An 18,394-nucleotide genomic window follows, 5' to 3' on the forward strand; every position below is an offset into this window, starting at 1 on the left:
CCTTCCCAAAAATCAGCTTGAGCTGTAAGGAATCACAGCACAGTGATTGGTTAAAGAGGTGGGATTTAAGATTTCTCCAATCACAAGCAGGGGGCGGGGATTGTGCTCCTCCAGGCATTCCCGGCCAGAGCAAGTACTGTCAGTGAGTAAAGCTGTGATATGGTGGCCTTTTTTGGGGACATCAGATTGGCCCAGGGGGTGGCTGTGTCAGTTTCATTCCGGGACACTGTATTGTCCTGGAATGAACTTGTCCAGGACAGACCTGCAAAATGCGGGACTGTCCCTGGCAATCCGGGACACGTGGTCACCCTACATGCCAACATGGGGCATAAAGACCCAAGGTGGGGGAGAGTGACTATTTTCAGATCTGGTCACTGACCTGCGTTACAACAGCGTTCAACCAGGGGGCTGAAAAAAAATTCTCCATTCACACATTTGAGTTGGATAGTATAAACCTCCCTGCTGGTTTTGTTCTAACAGCATGAACTCTCCTTTGCCAGAATACAATAATCAATGGCTGCAGCCACTGATCGTGAAAACATTTCCAACAAGCCCACTCTATTCATCGACTTCTGTCGAGCGGAAGTGGCCACAGGTGGATCAAAATTCAGCCAATCTCTGCTGAACTGGTCGAATTTCGATCCATCTGTGGCCACCCCAAAGCTGCAGAAAGTGTCATTAAGTGGCTGCAGCACACCCCCCCCCTTACCTGAGCTCTCATTGGATCCAGCACTGCGCACTTCTGCAGCTCTGCCCTTCCCTTCTGGGTCAAACTGGCTTTGCTAGGGCACCGGGAGCCATTGGCTCCCAGTGCTGTCAATCAAAGCCAGTAACGAGGGAGCGGTGGGCGGGGCTAAGTCCCAATGTCTTTGTCAATGGACACAGCAGCGGGGCTTGGAAGTGAGTATGCACGAGAGCCCCCATGGGAAGCCACTTCACTGGACAGAGAGGAGGGGCAAGGAGTGCCGGTGGGAGACCCGAGAAGAGGAGGTTTGCAGTGCTAGGCAGGTTAGTGTACACATTTTTGTTATTTATTTATTGTTTTATAATTTTTACCTTTACGTTTGCTTTAAGTCCTGCTAGATCACTTCAGCCTGGCCCCATTTGCAGGTATAGCTATGTAAAACATTAAAAATAAGTGTCTATACTTTAAAAAAATCCAGTAATTCACTGCCTCACCCTGCTCTGCACATGCCCAGTGGCTCTCCATTTTTAGACACTGCTGAATTTGTAGAGGCCGATCTGCTGACAGCCTTAAATCAGAATTAAACTCTCCTATCCTTTACAGCCAAGGAAGCGGCTTCTGTTTGATCTGCAACTACCACGATGCTGCACATGTGATCAGTTATGACACCACCCATTTGATTGTTTGACAGCTTGGTTGAGATCACAGATGTAGCACCCTGGAGTTTAGGCAGGGTTGCTCCTCACAAATTTACTTGCCAGGAGTAGTTATCCTGGTTTATTGTTAGAGATCTACTGATTTCTCCCTAAGTTTGGTCTTGTTGCACTTTTCTCTTCTACCACTAGGTGGCCAGTCACTTGGTGGTACTAGATATGAGAAGGGCAACCCAAGGTTAGGTTATTGGTATGTGGGGTGTCTCCGCCAATGGGCAGGGGTTTTCTTGAATCCCTTGGCCTGCTGGGAGAGCCTATATATTCGGGTGGAGTCAGGTGATCTATGTTCTGTGCCACCTGGACGGCTGTCTGGGTGGACGTGTGTTGTACTTCCTGGGCTGCTAGGCCAGAGATCGGGCCTATCCCAGGCACATCTGGCTGCTAGGCTGTCTGAGGGCCTATCCAGAAGCAAGAGCAGCGCAGGGTTGGGATTGCGGCTTGCAGTCCAACAAGAAGTGACGGTTTTGCCAGCCGGAGAACCTGACATGGTCGGAGGTAGAAGGGAAGCTGTCGCCAGTAAGGGACTATCCGCCTTATTACCAGGGACCACAGTGAGTAACTGAGGCAAGTACCAGAGCAGCATTCTCACCAACCGGAGACGGTGAAGAATTGGGAAACTTCAGTAGAAGTCAAGTCAGGGACCGAGCCAGCAGAGGTGATGCTTGCAGAGCAGACTTGTGTGTCAGGCTAGGGACCGAGAAGGCCAGTGAGGGTGAAGCTTGAGAGGTATTTAGAGTTTGAGGAAGAAACCACTGTGAAGATTGGAGGAGATCAAGGGATTTAGTGACAGTGAATCAGTGGGTCTAGTAAGGCCTCTTCCACACGGAGTCCGCCTGCTCCCGCCGGCTCATCAGGAGATCTCTCCGTTGATCTCCGCTGAGCCGGCGGATGACAAGTCCCTCTCTGCTGACTGAGCGGGTAGGGGCTTGTGCAACGCCGCTGCCTCCTATGGGGAGATCTGATGAAAACGGACAGCATGTTACATAGTTACATAGTTAGTCAGGTTGAAAAAAGACAAGTCCATCCAGTTCAACCACAAAAAATAAACAAACAAAAGATGTCCGTTTTCATCAGATCTAACCCGATCCGCCATGGACGGATGAGGACGTATCGCCATTCGTCCGATTTTGGCGGATCGGATGTCAGCGGACATGTCTCCGCTGACATGCGCCGCTTCATAGGACTGCATGGAGCGGATGACGGATGAGGACGTATCGCCATTCGTCCGATTTTGGCGGATCGGATGTCAGCGGACATGTCTCCGCTGACATGCGCCGCTTCATAGGACTGCATGGCCGTTCACGTCCGCCGTCAAAACTGACAGGTCCGATCATGTGAAAGGGTAAAGGTCTGCTTTAACTGTCAGTTTTACACTCCCTAAGAAACACGGACATTATGTGCAACTTTTACAGATAACAGATGCTGGTTTGCCTTAGAACAGGGGTCCTCAAACTATGGCCCTCCAGTTTTTCAGAAACTACAATTCCCATTAGGGTTGTCCCGATACCGATACTAGTATCGGTATCGGGACCGATTCCGAGTATTTGTGGGAGTACTTGTACTAGATATGAGAAGGGCAACCCAAGGTTAGGTTATTGGTATGTGGGGTGTCTCCGCCAACTGGTATTAACCAGTTGGCGGCAGCGGGGATGCAGGTAAGGGGGACATGGCTGCATATGGGGGACATGGCTGGATATGGGGGGAGACATGGCTGCATATGGGGGACATGGCTGGATATGGGGGGGGACATGGATGCAAATGGGGGACATGGCTGGATATGGGGGGAGACATGGCTGCATGGGGGGGACATGGCTGCATATGGGGGGACATGGCTGGATATGGGGGGGACATGGCTGGATATGGGGGGGAGACATGGCTGGATATGGGGGGAGACATGGCTGCATATGGGGGGAGACATGGCTGCATATGGGGGGGAGACATGGCTGCATATGGGGGGGGAGACATGGCTGCATATGGGGGGGAGACATGGCTGCATATGGGGGGGAGACATGGCTGGATATGGGGGGAGACATGGCTGCATATGGGGGGACATGACTGGATATGGGGGGGACATGGCTGCATATGGAGGAGACATGGCTGGATATGGGGGGGACATGGCTGCATATGGGGGGACATGACTGGATATGGGGGGGACATGGCTGCATATGGGGGGGACATGGCTGCATATAGGGGGGACATGGCTGCATATGGGGGGGACATGGCTGCATTTGTAGGGGGACATGGCTGCATTTGTGGGGGGACATGGCTGCATTTGGGGACACATTTAAAAAAAAGTATCGGTATTCGGTATCGGCGAGTACTTGAAAAAAAGTATCGGTACTTGTACTCAGTCCTAAAAAAGTCGTATCGGGACAACCCTAATTCCCATCATGCTAAGTCATGTCTGTGAATGTCATGCCGCGTACAAACGATCATTTTCGGCATGTAAAAAACGACGTTTAAAAAAAATGTCATTTAAAATGATCGTGTGTGGGCTTCACATAATTTTTCGGGTTCTGAAAAACGACAAAAAAAAAAATTCGAACATGCTGCATTTTTTAACGTCGTTTTAAACAATGTCGTTTTTCGGGTTGTAAAAAATGATCGTGTGTGGGCTAAAACGACGTTAAAAACCCGCGCATGCTCAGAAGCAAGTTATGAGACGGGAGCGCTCGTTCTGGTTAAAACTAGCGTTCGTAATGGAGTAAGCACATTCATCACGCTGTAACAGACAGAAAAGTGCGAATCGTCTTTTACTAATAGGAATCAGCTAAAGCAGCCCAAAGGGTGGCGCCATCCGAATGGAACTTCCCCTTTATAGTGCCGTCGTACGTGTTGGACGTCACTGCGCTTTGCTAGAGCATTTTTTGTTAACGATCGTGTGTGGGCAACGTCATTTTAAAGATGAAGTTGGAAAAACTTTGTTTTTTCTACATGCCGAAAAATGTCGTTTTTTACATGCCGAAAAATGATCGTGTGTACGCGGCATCAGAGTTTTACAGTGCCTCATGGGATGTGTAGTTCCGTAACAGCTGGAGGGCCGTAGTTTGAAGATCCCTGCCTTAGAAACAGCACAAATAGCACTGAGAAGCTAGTGCAACCATAAACTATTTATTGTCCATGGATTATCCCACTTGGAGTATCAAGACGAGCACGGACATTGGGACTTTCTAGGTACAAAACTATAAATCTTTCACAAAGAGTTAGAACTTTCACATTTTATTAAGCGATCATTATAAAACCCTGTATAAAAAAAGCTGGTAAACACTTCTTTTTGTATTCATTATTATTAGTACCTCCAATTGCACACCATTTACATAAGAGATGATTGTCAGTAAAAATTAAAATGACAAAGGTTGAGATAATACTGTGCTGTCATCATAAAGTGACATAGAAAACTAGCATCATTTTGATTATGGTGATAATCATATCTTATGCAAACGGTGAGGTTCATATGAAGGTAATGATAATAATGCAAAACGAAGTGTATGCCAGCTTCTGTTATTAACCAATTGCAAACCGGCCCATAGTAAAAGGACACCATCACTTTGACGGTTAATACTGGTGTTATAGCAGCAGGTAGCTGCCATTTACTATGGATGATTCCGTGTCGGATAAAAGTGGTCTAATGGGCGAATTCGCCACAGGATCACTTTGATGCCCCGTACACACGATCGGAATTTCCATCTGGATAAACTCCGACGGATTTCCGTTCAAGCTGTCTTGCATACACACTGTCACACCAAATTCCGACCGTCCAAAACACGGTAACGTACAACACTACGACGAACCGAGAAAAATGAAGTTCAATGCTTCCGAGCATGCGTCGACTTGATTCTGAGCATGTGTGTTTTTTTTCTCCGTCGGAGTTCCATACAGACGAATGGAATTTCCGATAGAATTTTTTTTCATCAGGAAAAAAAGAGAACATCTTCTCTTTCTAAGTCCGTCGGAATTTCCGATGGAAAAACTCCTAAGGGGGACACACACAGTCGGAAAAAATTCTGACGGACTTTTCCCATCGGAAATTCCGATCGTGTGTACAAGGCATTAGAAGTGGTGGGAGAGGTGCCCCCACCACTTCCTGGTAGTTTCCGGGCTTACCAGAGCCATCAGTAAAACCTGGAAGCAATCCAATGCGGCTGTTTGTTGGACAGGATGTGAGGACAAGATGGCCCCTACTCAGCTCTATGCCCTTGGAGGACTGGAGTGACCTCTGATGTCACATCCGGTTCACTAGCATAAAGGCACTTTTTTTTTTGCTTTTAAAAGTAAATGAGTGATCTGGGGTCTTTTTGACCCCAGATCTCGAAATAAAGAGGACATGTCGTGCTCACTTCTATTACAAGGGATGTTTACATTCCTAGTAATAGGAATAAAAGTGATTTAAAAAAAGGGGACAGTGTAAAAATAAAAAGTCAAATAAATAATAAAAAAATAAATAAAGCACCCCATTCCTCCATGCTAGCACGCAAAAGCGAACGTATATGTAAGTCACGTCTGCATATGTAAACGGTGGTCATATCACACATGTGAGGAATTGCCGTGATCGTTAGAGCGAGATCAATAATTCTAGTGCAAGACCTTCTCTGTAACTCTAAATAGGTAACGTGTAAAAAAACTGAAATGTTGCCTATGAATTTTTAAGTACCGTAGTTTGTTGCTATCCCACGAGCGTGCGCAATTTTAAAAAGTGGCATGTTAGGTATCTATGTATTCGGCGTAACATCATCTTTCACATTATACAAAAAAACAGAAGTAACTATTGTGGTTTTTTTTTTTATTCATTAATGTGCATTTTCCCCCACAAGAAATTGTGTTTGAAAGACCGCTGTGCAAATACAGTGTGACATAAAATATTGCAACAATCGCCATTTTTTTCTTTAGGATCTCTGCTAAAAAAAAAAATATATATATACTGTTTGGGGGTTCTAAGTAATTTTCTAGTAAAAAAAAGACAAAATTTAAACTTGTAAACAAAAAGTTCCAGAAAAGGCTTGGTGAGCGAGGAAGTTTTATACAGTGGAACCTCGGTTTAAGAGTAACTTGGTTTGAGAGCATTTTGATTTGCGAGCAACTTTTTTTTTTAATTCTGACTCGGTTTGCGAGTGTTGACTCGCAAGACGAGCAGAATTCAAGCTTAATAGGCCTGCAGTACCTCATTTGGCCTGAGGTACGGGGGCACAGAAGCAGAGCAGAGCCGAAAATAGGCCTGCAGCACCTCATTTGGCCAGAGGTACGGGGGCTCAGGAGCCAAAAAAAGCAGAACATTGGCCTGCAGTACCTTATTTGACCTGAGGTACGGGGGCGCAGGGAACAAGCTGAAGTGTCCTCGGGCCTTTTCAGACATTTTCGTCACTCTCTGGCGCCCCCCACCTCAGGCCGCATTCGGTATTGCATCACATTGAAGTCAATGCGGAACAAATTATTTTCGTTTCCATTGACTTCAATGGGAAAACTCGCTTTGATATGCAAGTACTTTGGATTACAAGCATACTCCTGGAACAGGTTATGCTCGTAATCCAAAGTTCAACTGTATTGACTTTTTGGAAAGATTTATGTTTTTGTACCTAGAAAGTCCCAATACTGTAAATAAGTTCCTCTCTTTGATTTAGAATGTTGACATCCCTTTATATGAACACATCTGTTGCACATCATGTTGCAAACATAGGTGAAAACATGAACAGCCCAAGCTGCATATAATAGACATCCTGTTAGATGTGAAAGGGTCCTTACCTGGGCCAAGCTTGGCCACTGCATAAAGAAGGTCGTAATTAATTACTGGTGTGGCGTCATCTATGGGCTGCCAGCCAACGGGAGGTGACACGGGAGGTGAGATGAGGAACTGTTTAGATGGCTGTGGGGGAGCCAGATGTAGTTTGTCTCCGCCTGTCTCTGTTGTTTGCACCTGTATATGGAAAATTAAATCATTTATATTAAAGTGTATGTAAAACTTTACAAAGTATTGCTCTTATTTGTTCCCTTTTGGTCTCGATTACAAAATGAAAGACGATCACTGGATGTAATAGGGAAACAGATTGTAAGGATCTCTACTACCCTCTAATGTTAAATAGTGTCACACTGTAATGCAATGTTATGTATGTCACTTTCTGACTCTGAAGTTGTTGGGAAAAGATCCTGGAAGGGGGAAATGGAGAGAGAGAGAATGTCTCAGCCACATGTCCCGTCCATGTCTATGCTGCTATTACCAGATCAGAAGAGACAATTATGCAAATATTTCTATGCACTAATAGTTCAACCACTTAAGGACCCCTTCACGCCGATATACGTCGGCAGAATGGCACGGCTGGGCACAATCACGTACCTTTACGTGTCTTTTTAGGCCCAGCCATGGTTTCGCGAGCGCGCCACCGGTGGTGCGCTCGCGACCTGGTTCTAAGCTCCGTGACCGCGCCCGCGGGACCCGATCGCCGCCGGTGTCCCGCGATCGGTCACCGGAGCTGAAGAACGAGGAGAGGTGTGTGTAAACACTGTGGCAGTGTCATTGATCGTCTGTTTCCTGATATAGGGAAACACAGTCAATGACATCACACGTCCAGCCCCGCCCCCCTATAGTTAGAAACACACATGAGGTCACACGTAACCCCTACAGTGCCCCCTAGTGGTTAACTCCTAAACTGCAATTGTAATTTTCACAGTAATCAGTGCATTTTTATAGCACTTTTTGCTGTGAAAATGACAATGGTCCCAAAAATTTGTCAAAATTGTCCGAAGTGTCTGCCATAATGTCGCAGTCATGAAAAAAATCGATGATCGCCGCCATTAGTAGTAAAAAAAAAAATATTAATAAAATGCAATAAAACTATCCCCTATTTTGTAAACGCTATAAATTTTGCGCAAACCAATCGATAAACGCTTATTGCGACTTTTTTTTTTACCAGAAATATGTAGACAAAAAAAACGTATCGGCCTAAACTGAGGAAAAAAAACGTTTTTTTATATATTTTTTTGGGGATATTTATTATAGCAAAAAGTAAAAAATATTGTATTTTTTTCAAAATTGTAGCTCTATTTTTGTTTATAGCGCAAAAAATTAAAACCGCAGAGGTGATCAAATACCACCAAAAGAAAGCTCTATTTGTGGGAAAAAAGGACGCCAATTTTGTTTGGGAGCCACGTCGCACGACCACGCAATTGTCAGTTAAAGGGACGCAGTGCCGAATCGCAAAAAGGGGCAAGGTCCTTAACCTGCATAATGGTCCGGGTCTTAAGTGGTTAAAGAGATTGTAAGGGTAAAATAACCAACAGGTCAATACTTACCTCGAACTGCCTCTTCTCAGGTCTCCCACTGGGCTCCTAGCCCCACTTTCCTGTTCAGTGTCCCCATGAAAAAATGTTTACCAAGGGAGCACTTGTGCATGTTTTCCCCCGAGCCCCACTGCTGCATCTATTGACACAGACAGTAGGACTCAGCCCTGCCCTCTCAGCACTAGCTTTGATTGACAGCAGTGGGAGCCAATGGCTCCCGGTGTCACAGCAAAGACAGCGAGACCTGAAAGTGAGGGGAGTGGCGCTGTAGACACGCAAGGTGCTAGATCAAATGAAGGGCTCAAGGTAAGTAAAAGGGGGTGGTAGGGATGCTGATGCCTAAACATTTTTTACTTTAATGCAAGGAATGCATTAAGGTAAAAAATGTTTTAGAACCACTTTAAAGGCAGCTGCCAATAGCTTCTTGAGTGTATTGCTGAATCCTCATGACAAACAGAATATCTCTGTCATATTACTATCTCACATGCACAAAGCCAGTTTACTAGGACTGTGTTCCAAGCTGGTTGGGTAACAGCTGGAGGGTCTACTCATCACCACAAATCTTGTCTTCAGGTTTCCCACACAAAGACAGATGACACATCTTGGAGGTTCCTGCAATATGACTTTGCTTAACATGGATGTAAACTCTCCATACACCCAGTGAAGTGAACAGCCTCAGATGATACACAGAGATTAACCAAATCTCCCTACATAGGTTTTATATGTATATCTGCTGTCTTCACATGTATATACTGTTTAGAAAGTTGAGATAGTGTTAGGAGTTTTTCTCTTCCTGGTCAACATAGATTGTGATGTCTGGGTATATAGCCAAGATAGCTAACATTGCTGACTGGAGGAAAGGCACACACCCCCTCTCATCATAGGCAGAGACTCTCAGAGCTGTTTTGTAATAGGAGCTGCTCTCTGCTACTCTATTTTAGCAACCTCCTTTGACAAAAGCTTCAGGCTGCCTAAAAAGTCTAAAAATATGTCAGGAGTTCTCAGACTGATAACAGAGGAACCGTTCAGAAGAGAGCTATAAGACTTAGCTCATTAAAAATAGATAACAAAATACTGCAGATATATGTGCCCAGCTCAAATTTCATGAATCGGGTTTACATCCACTTTAAACATTCATCTAGAGGTATCTCTATACATTACTATATACAGTGTACATACCTGTATATATGTGCTTAAGTGCCCCAGGACTGCTGATAATATCTTTTTGTACATTGAATGCATGTACTATTATTAATCTCTTCTTATATAAGGCTTGTATTATTTCTACACTAGTGTGCATCTATATGCTTATGGGTAATGTTATATACTGGCTGCAGTGGTTTCTCTTCTGTCAATTACTTTAATTAGATTACTGGTTAACCACTTCAGCCCCGGAAGAATTTACCCCCTTCCTGGCCAGAGCATTTTTTGCGATTCGGCACTGCATCATTTTAGCTGACAATTGCGCGGTCGTGCGACGTTGTACCTAAACAAAATTGTTGTCCTTTTTTTCGTACAAATAGAGCTTTCTTTTTGTGGTATTTGGTCACCTCTGCGGTTTTTACTTTTTGCGCTATAAACAAAAAAGGAGCGACAGTTTAGAAAAAAGAGCAATATTTTAAACTTTTTGCTGTAATAAATATCCCCAAAAAATATATAAAAAAAAACGAATTTTGTCCTCAGTTTAGGCCGATACATATTCTTCTACATAAAAAAAAAAATTGCAATAAGCGAATTGATTGAAAGTTATAGCGTCTACAAAATTGGTGATAGATTTATAGCATTTTTATTAATATTTTATTTTTTTACTAGTAATGGCGGCGATCTGCGATTTTTATCAGGACTGCAGCCCCCCCCCCAGTTCACTACAAGTCTCAGTCTCAAAGTTGAGAACGTCCAATGACGAAACGCGTCAGTTGACCTTAACGTCAGCACGCACGCACGGCCACTTCCTAGCTGGCTTGGAGGCTGAGGAGAAAATTAACGGCGCCACTAGCCGTCAGCATTACCAGCCTGCCTGGGACAGGTGGCCAACTCTGCTACTTATCTTAATTTTATTTTTATTTTTAAAACTACTTACCATTTTTTGACTGTCTATATTTGGTGGGATCCAGTGTCTCTGTACCCATCAGCTGCTGTTTTTTATATGCCATATTTTTTACAATAAATTATTCCCTGGGAGTTTTATATACATACTACACTATGTGGACATCATCTTTTTTCATTTGAGTGACACACTGCAAACTAACGCTAGAGACATTGGTCTCTGAGAAGTCGTACAGAAGGAAGACATCAGCTGGAATCCATTAGAGGGCAGTGCATACCAACCAGAAGCAAGGTACCATCACCAATTGTCTTTTACCCCAGCTGGGGCATCCATATCTGGTGAGTGGGGACCTAAGAGGGGGAGCACCAAGGTCACCTTAATATTGGATCGTTTGAAACCAGCACCAAGTCACGTCATTACCTATTGCTAAAGGAACATTATTGATTGCATATGTGTGTTTTAACATTTTTTACCCACATATTTCTGTTAGTCCAAATAACAGAATATCATGGATTAATGGAACTTGTAGTAAAGTATTACTGCTTACTGGCTTCAGAGTTGTTGAACACATTCCTTTAGGATGGTGTCTCTCTCCTAATTTTTCGGTTTTATATCTTTTTTATTATTTATATTTTGACTATTATTGTTTGCTACACTTTGCCTCAGATTGCTTGGGAAGCATTAGGAATCAGCTATTTACATGCGCACTAAGTCTCATCACACAGCACTGACCATACGCGGGCACAGATACATCCAGCAATTTGCTGGCCTGCACAGGATCCTGACCACTCACACAGGAGCACTTCTGAATATTAATATATATAATATTTTTTTTTGTTTTTTGTTTCTTTACATTTTTTACACATCACCTGGAACCCAGCGGAGGCTGTTGATCCAGATCTAGCCACAAATTTTTTTTTTGGCACACAGTTTTTTACACTCCTACCAGCAATAGGGTTACCTATATGCACCCAAGTTTTTAAACAGTGGGTGTCCATAGGGAGTCCATACACCATTGGATCTAGCCCTAACACAGGTTACCAGATCACCATCATTACTAGTAAAAAAATAATAATAAAAATTTCATAAATCTATAACTTTTGCGCAAACCAATCAGTATACGCTTATTGAGATTTTTTTACCAAACATATGTAGAAGAATAGGTATCGGCCGAAACTGAGTAAGACATTTTTTTGGGATATTTATCATATTTATTATAGCAAAATTGTTGGACTTTTTTGTTTATAGTGCAAAAAATTAAAACCGCAGAGGTGATCAAATACCACCAGAAGAAAGCTCTATTTGTGGGGAAAAAAAGGATATCAATTTTGTCTGGGTACAGTGTCGACCGCGCAATCGTCAGTTAAAGCGACGCAGTGCCGTATCGCAAAAAATGGCCTGGTCATTAAGGGGGAAAATCTTCCGGTCCTTAAGTGGTTAAAGAGCTTCTCCACGGAAAAACAAATATTTTAGGGTTTTTGTAGCCGACGTAGAGTTATACCACTGACATTTTTTTATACCTCTGAGGGACGTTGCTGGCGAGCGCTTGGTGCTTGAGTTTCCAGCCTGCAAACTGCTGCAACTTCTATAAGGCCATCCCAGCAGTGGCAGTGCGTCCATTAAGGATGCATGGGCGCCACCCCCTATATGTAAAATGGATAGATTCATGCATTGCATGAATCTATCCGTTGCCGCTGTCACTCCCTATTCTCGCGTCCGGCCCCTTTTTGGACGCCGGGCGCCTGAAATTACAGTGGTGGGGGGTGTATTTTTAAAGCACCTGATTATCTAATAGCATCTAATGGGCTTTAAAAAAGGTGGACTCGTGGCACAAAGCATTGCCTTAGAAGCCCATCCGGGTGTGTCAGAAAAGAAAATTAATATTTGCTTTTCTAACACTGAACTGCCTCTCCGTCACCTAATTGGGTGAAGGCAAAGACATCCCTATTGGACACCTAGTGGAATGGAAGAGGAGATGCCTCTGAACCATGAAGGATGCAGGAGCCGTCGCCTGCCCGTCCCACAGCTCCTCGCTGTCACCCGCTGCCTGACCCGCCACCAGGATGGGGTAAGTGCCTGTCAGACGGTGGGCAGGCGGGTAAGCAGAGTGGCTGCATATTATGGGCATAGGCTGCATATGGTGGGCACAGAAGCTGCATATGATGGGCCCAGAGGCTGCATATGGTGGGCACAGAAGCTGCATATGATGGGCACAGAGGCTGCATATGAGGGGGACAGCGGCTGCATTTGATGGGAACAGGCTACATATGGTGGGCACAGAGCCTGCATATGATGGGCACAGTGGCTGCATTTGATGGGCACAGAGGCTGCATTTGATGGGCACAGAGGCTGAATTTGATGGGCACAGTGGCTGAATTTGATGGGCACAGTGGCTGCATTTGATGGGCACAGTGGCTGCATATGATGGGCACAGTGGCTGCATATGATGGGCACAGTGGCTGCATTTGATGGGCACAGTGGCTGCATATGATGGGCACAGTGGCTGCATATGATGGGCACAGTGGCTGCATATGATGGGCACAGTGGCTGCATATGATGGGCACAGTGAGGCCACAATTGATGTTTTTTTTTCAGTGTTTTTTAGTTTGTTTGCGCCCCAAAAAAATGTTGAGCACCAGCCGCCACTGCATCCCAGATTAAGAAGAGTGAGAGAAAATGGTATTGGGCCACTAACCATTGCAAGGGGATATTGCTACTGGACTGATTAGGAGACATCAGAATCCAGCATATAGCAGCAGCAGAACTGATTTATAACTGAACAACAAATTTCAAGAGACCGACCCTTTAAATCTCAATCCCATACACTGTAGCATAAAATTGGGAGCTATGGGCACATCCACAGTGAATTTCTTAGTACATTGGAAATGTGATGAGCTCATTGACAGGCTTGGCCGAAACACATTACCTTAAGGTGAAACTGACCTGATAGAGTTGGAAGTTATTCATTAAAAGAGATGTATGTGATTTATTTATTTTTTTGAATCATACTTACCTAGGCGGATGCAGCATCCGTCCCCCTGCCGGCTCTAACACTGAGAACTGAGCAATCAAACACCGCCAATCGCTTGGTTCTCACTGAGCAGAGCGCTGGTTACTGTCAGTTACAGTTGTCTGCACTACACCCCCCATGCTCACTGGAGTACTGAGCTGTGAAGGGGTCGGAGTGGCTGGCTCAGGCTTTCAGTAACTTTCTGAGAGGCTGAGCTGAGTGTCGGTCCAGGCATGTGGGCGGATCCTTCCTGAGTCTGAACCGACTCTCATGCCGCGTACACACGATAGTTTTTCGGCATTAAAAAAAATGACGTTTTTCGGCATGTAGAAAAAACGCTGTTTTTCCAGCTTCATCATTAAACGACGTTGCCCACACACCATTGTTTTAAAAAAAAATGCTCTAGCAAAGCGCGGTGACGTACAACACGTACGACGGCACTATAAAGGGGAAGTTCCATTCGCCTTTGGGTTGCTTTAGCTGATTCCTTGTTAGTAAAAGACGATTCGCACTTTTCTGTCTGTTACAGCGCGATGAATGTGCTTACTCCATTATGAACGGTAGTTTTACCAGAACGAGCGCTCCCGTCTCATAACTTGCTTCTGAGCATGCGCGGGTTTTTAACGTCATTTTAGCCCACACCGATAATTTTTTACAACCCGAGAAAAAACGACATAATTTAAAACGTCGTTAAAAAATGCAGCATGTTTAGAAAAAAAAAATTGTCGTTTTTCAGAACCCGAAAAATGATGTGAAGCCCACACACGATCATTTCAAATGATTTTTTTAAAAACCATGTTTTTTCATGCCGAAAAATGATCGTGTGTACGCAGCATTAGACGTCAGCCGACAGCGGGCTTCAGCCCGATGTCTGCTGAAAACGGGTCACATCAGGAGTGCAGAAAGATCTACACTCCTGTGATCCACAGGGGAAGTACAGCGAAACAAGCTTTGGCCGTACTTTTTCTTTAATCACGGTACACGTGTATATGTATTTATAAATGTCGTTTTTGAAATACATAAAAAATTCACACCTGTGCAAAATATAGTTTTAGTTTCTTCCCTCTGAACTGTGTTTCGTGGAGCTCTATCCTAGCTTGTGCTGCTGCCTTGGGGTTACTGAAGTTTATCCGAACTCGTCTGAAGCTCTTGAATAGCTGTAAGCTGACGCAATCATCATACGTTCGGAAAAGGGATTCAAATTTTTCCTAGAAAAACAAAGACAGATTCTTATTAAAAACACAACTAGGGGCTCCGGTGGCATGTAACAATGGTGCAACTATTGACCATGACACTTGAATTTCCAGACACTTTCCCATAATCGGGGAGCTGTGATATACAAGTGAATGGCTATACGTGGCAAACAGCTAAATACACAGAAAAAATACATACACAAGAGTTATTTTACCTGCAAAAGGATTCGTAATTCTGTCTATCCAGTCCTGAGATTTACACATCTCTGCCACACTGAGCAGACCAGGAGACCTGATTTTCTCTGCTTCCAAAAAGACACATTTACAGGTCTTGTCCCTCCCCCAGCCTGTGAGTGGACAGTGAAAGGAGAAGCAGCAGACTGATGTGCTCATCTCTCGGCCACTGCTTTCTCCTTTAACTACTTAAGCCTTTTCTGGCACCTTTTGTTTACAAGTTTAAATCAGTAGAAAGTAGTTTGCTAGAAAATTACTAAGAACCCCCCCAAACATGATATATATTTTTTTTAAGCTGAGGCCCTAGAGAATAAAATGGCGATTGTTGCAATTTTTATGTCACGTGGTGTTTGTGCAGTGTTTTTTCAAACGCATTTTTTGGGGGAAAAATACACTTAGTGCAGAAAACACAATGGGGCAGATCCACAAAGATCTGCACCGGCACAGCGTATCTAAGATACGCTACGCCGCCTTAACTTACTTGGCTTTGGTTTGAATCCTCAACGAATTTGCGCCGTCAACAAATGGAACTTCCCCTTTATAGTGCCGTCGTATGTGTTGTACGTCACCGCGCTTTGCTAGAGCATTTTTTTTAAACGATGGTGTGTGGGCAACGTCGTTTTAATGATGAAGCTGGAAAAACAGCGTTTTTTCTACATGCCGAAAAACTTAATTTTTTTTCATGCCGAAAAACGATCGTGTATACTGTGTGAAGGAGTCCGGTGATAAATGTGTATTGTGTGGCAGGTGAGAGGAGCCGGGATGTCTACCTTGAGGGGTCATGTCTCGGAGTCACCTTGTCTGGGTAAATGATTAGTTAATTAGCTCATGCAAATTATGTCAGAGATGGTGCCAGAAGCTCTACCAAAAAAGATGTGTATTGAGCTCATTGTGTGATGATGTGGGTGGAGTTAAGTCATTGTTCATTTTGGTTACTAACTGTATATGAGGCCTCGTACACACAACCGAGAAACTCGACGGGCGAAACACATCGTTTTGCTCGTCGAGTTCCTTGTTAGGCTGTCGAGGATCTCGGCGAGCCTAATTTCTCCATTGCCGTCGAGGAAAAAGAAGACATGCTCTCTTTTTGGCTCGACGAGATCCTCGACAGTTTCCTCGTCGAAAAGTGTACACACAACGGTTTCCTCGGCAAAAAAAAAAACCCAGCAAGTTTCTTGCTGGTTTTTGCCGAGAAACTCGGTCGTGTGTACGAGGCCTAAGAGCCTGATTTTCTCATTAGAGAGTCTATTCGTTTTGAACCTCAAACAGAGCTGTGTGTCTCGTTATTGGGGTTCGTGTGCCTGACTGTGGCGTGTCGGTAGCTGTCTTGGGTTCGCAAATGGAATATCTTAAACGGCGTTAACCCCTGTCCCATTTGGGGTTCCGTTACATCCCTGTTCTGCCTAGTGACAGGACACTGATCATCTGCTCCCTCTCATCAGGAGCAGCGATCAGTGTCATGTCACAGTAAGCCCCGCCCCCACACAGTTGGAATCACTCCTAGGACACACTCAACCCCTTCCTAGCCCTTCCCTGCCAGTCACATTTATAATCAGTGCATTTTTATAGCACTGATCGCTGTATCAATGTGAATGGTCCCAAAATAGCGTCAAAAGTGTCCAATGTGTCCGCCATAATGTGGCAGTTACGATAAAAATCGCTGATCGCCGCCATAACTAGTAAAAAAAAAAAATATTATTAAAAATGCCATAAAACTATCACCTATTTTGTGGACGCTATAACTTTTGCGCAAACCAATCAAACGCTTATTGCGATTTTTTTTTTTACCAAATAGAGTATAGTAGAATACGTATCGGCCCAAACTGAGGAAAAAAAAACATTTTTATATATTTTTTGGTGATATTTATTATAGCAAAAAGTAAAAAATATAGCTTTTTTCAAAATTTCCGCTCTATTTTTGTTTATAGCGCAAAAAATAAAAACCGCAGGAGGTGATCAAATACCACCAAAATAAATCTCTATTTGTGGAAAAAAAAGGACGTAAATTTTGTTTGGGAGCCACGTCGCACGACCGCGCAATTGTCAGTTAAAGCGACGCAGTGCCGAATTGCAAAAAGTGCTTTGGTCAGGAAGGGGGTAAATTCTTCCGGGGCTGAAGTGGTTAAAGGGAAACATTTTACTTGCGTTTTTAGCAAGGTAAACAATACAGCAATAAGGCATCAATGAGAAAGGGCTCAAAGAGCTGGGCAATGCTACATCAATTGATTTGTAATTGCAGTCGCTTATTTCTAGAACCTATAATACAGTATTTTTCCCTGTCTGTCCAACAAGTCATTGGCCATGGCAGTTTCTATCCATGAACATTTTTATTTTCTCCTTTTCATGATCCTATTGCCTGACAGCCTTCCAATTTGTAATACTATCCACTACACACAACTTCGTTTTTTTTGTTTTGTGAGAAAAAAAGGAAAAAAAAAACATCTAGCTAGAACACAATGTTCCCAGAATTTCACATGCAGAGTCAAGTAACGGCACCTCACACTACTATTGCTAAAGACGCACACAATCCAGACAGTCTGGGCTGGAGACCACCATATCTCCAAGGGGGTGTACACTTCAAACAGCATCTGACGGTCACACAAACCTTTACTTGTATATCATATCTAAACCAAAAATGAAAATATAATGTGTATGAACACGGGGGGTATCACTTTGATGTGTTCATACCCCTTGAAATGTTCCACATTTTGTCATGTTAGAGTCAAAAATGCAAATGTATTTTATTGGGATTTTATGTAATACACCAGGGGCCAGATTCAGATAGGTTACGCGGATCTAAAGATCCGCTGATCTATCTGATTTACGTTATGCCGCCGCAAGTTTTTGAGGCGAGTGCTTTATTCAGAAAGCACTTGCCTGTAAAGTTGCGGCGGCGTATCGTAAATCCCCCGGTGGAATTCAAATTCGGTGTAAAATTTAAATCGGGCGCGTCCCCGCGCCGAATGAACTGCGCATGCGCCGTCCGCAATATTTCCCAGCGTGCATTGCTCCAAATGACGTCGCAAGGACGTCATTGGTTTCGATGTTAACGTAAATTACGTCCGGCCGTATTCGTGAACGACTTACGCAAACGATGTAAAAAATTCAAAACTCGGCGCGGGAACGACGGCCATACTTAACATTAGCTACCCCTCATATAGTAGGGGTAACTATACGCCGGAAAAAGCCGAACGCAAACGACGTAAAAAAAAAGCGCCGGGTGGTCATTCAATTCTGAATCGG

The 18,394-nt window shown here is 44.0% G+C and overlaps 1 protein-coding gene across 2 annotated transcripts in view; it reads right to left on the minus strand.

Annotated features, from left to right (window-relative positions):
• The window catches only part of RCAN2 (regulator of calcineurin 2), a 174,918-nt gene that overhangs the window by 40,742 nt on the left and 115,782 nt on the right, over positions 1-18,394 (minus strand). For both annotated transcript variants that reach the window (XM_040348440.1, XM_040348441.1), the window contains exons 2-3: positions 14,759-14,932; positions 7,135-7,306 (exon numbers count right to left, since the gene is read on the minus strand). In XM_040348440.1, the coding sequence (XP_040204374.1) occupies positions 7,135-7,306; positions 14,759-14,932 (346 nt within the window). The remainder of the gene's footprint in view (positions 1-7,134; positions 7,307-14,758; positions 14,933-18,394) is intronic.

Source organism: Rana temporaria, chromosome 4, assembly GCF_905171775.1.
Source record: "Rana temporaria chromosome 4, aRanTem1.1, whole genome shotgun sequence".
Classification (NCBI taxonomy): Eukaryota; Metazoa; Chordata; class Amphibia; order Anura; family Ranidae; genus Rana; species Rana temporaria.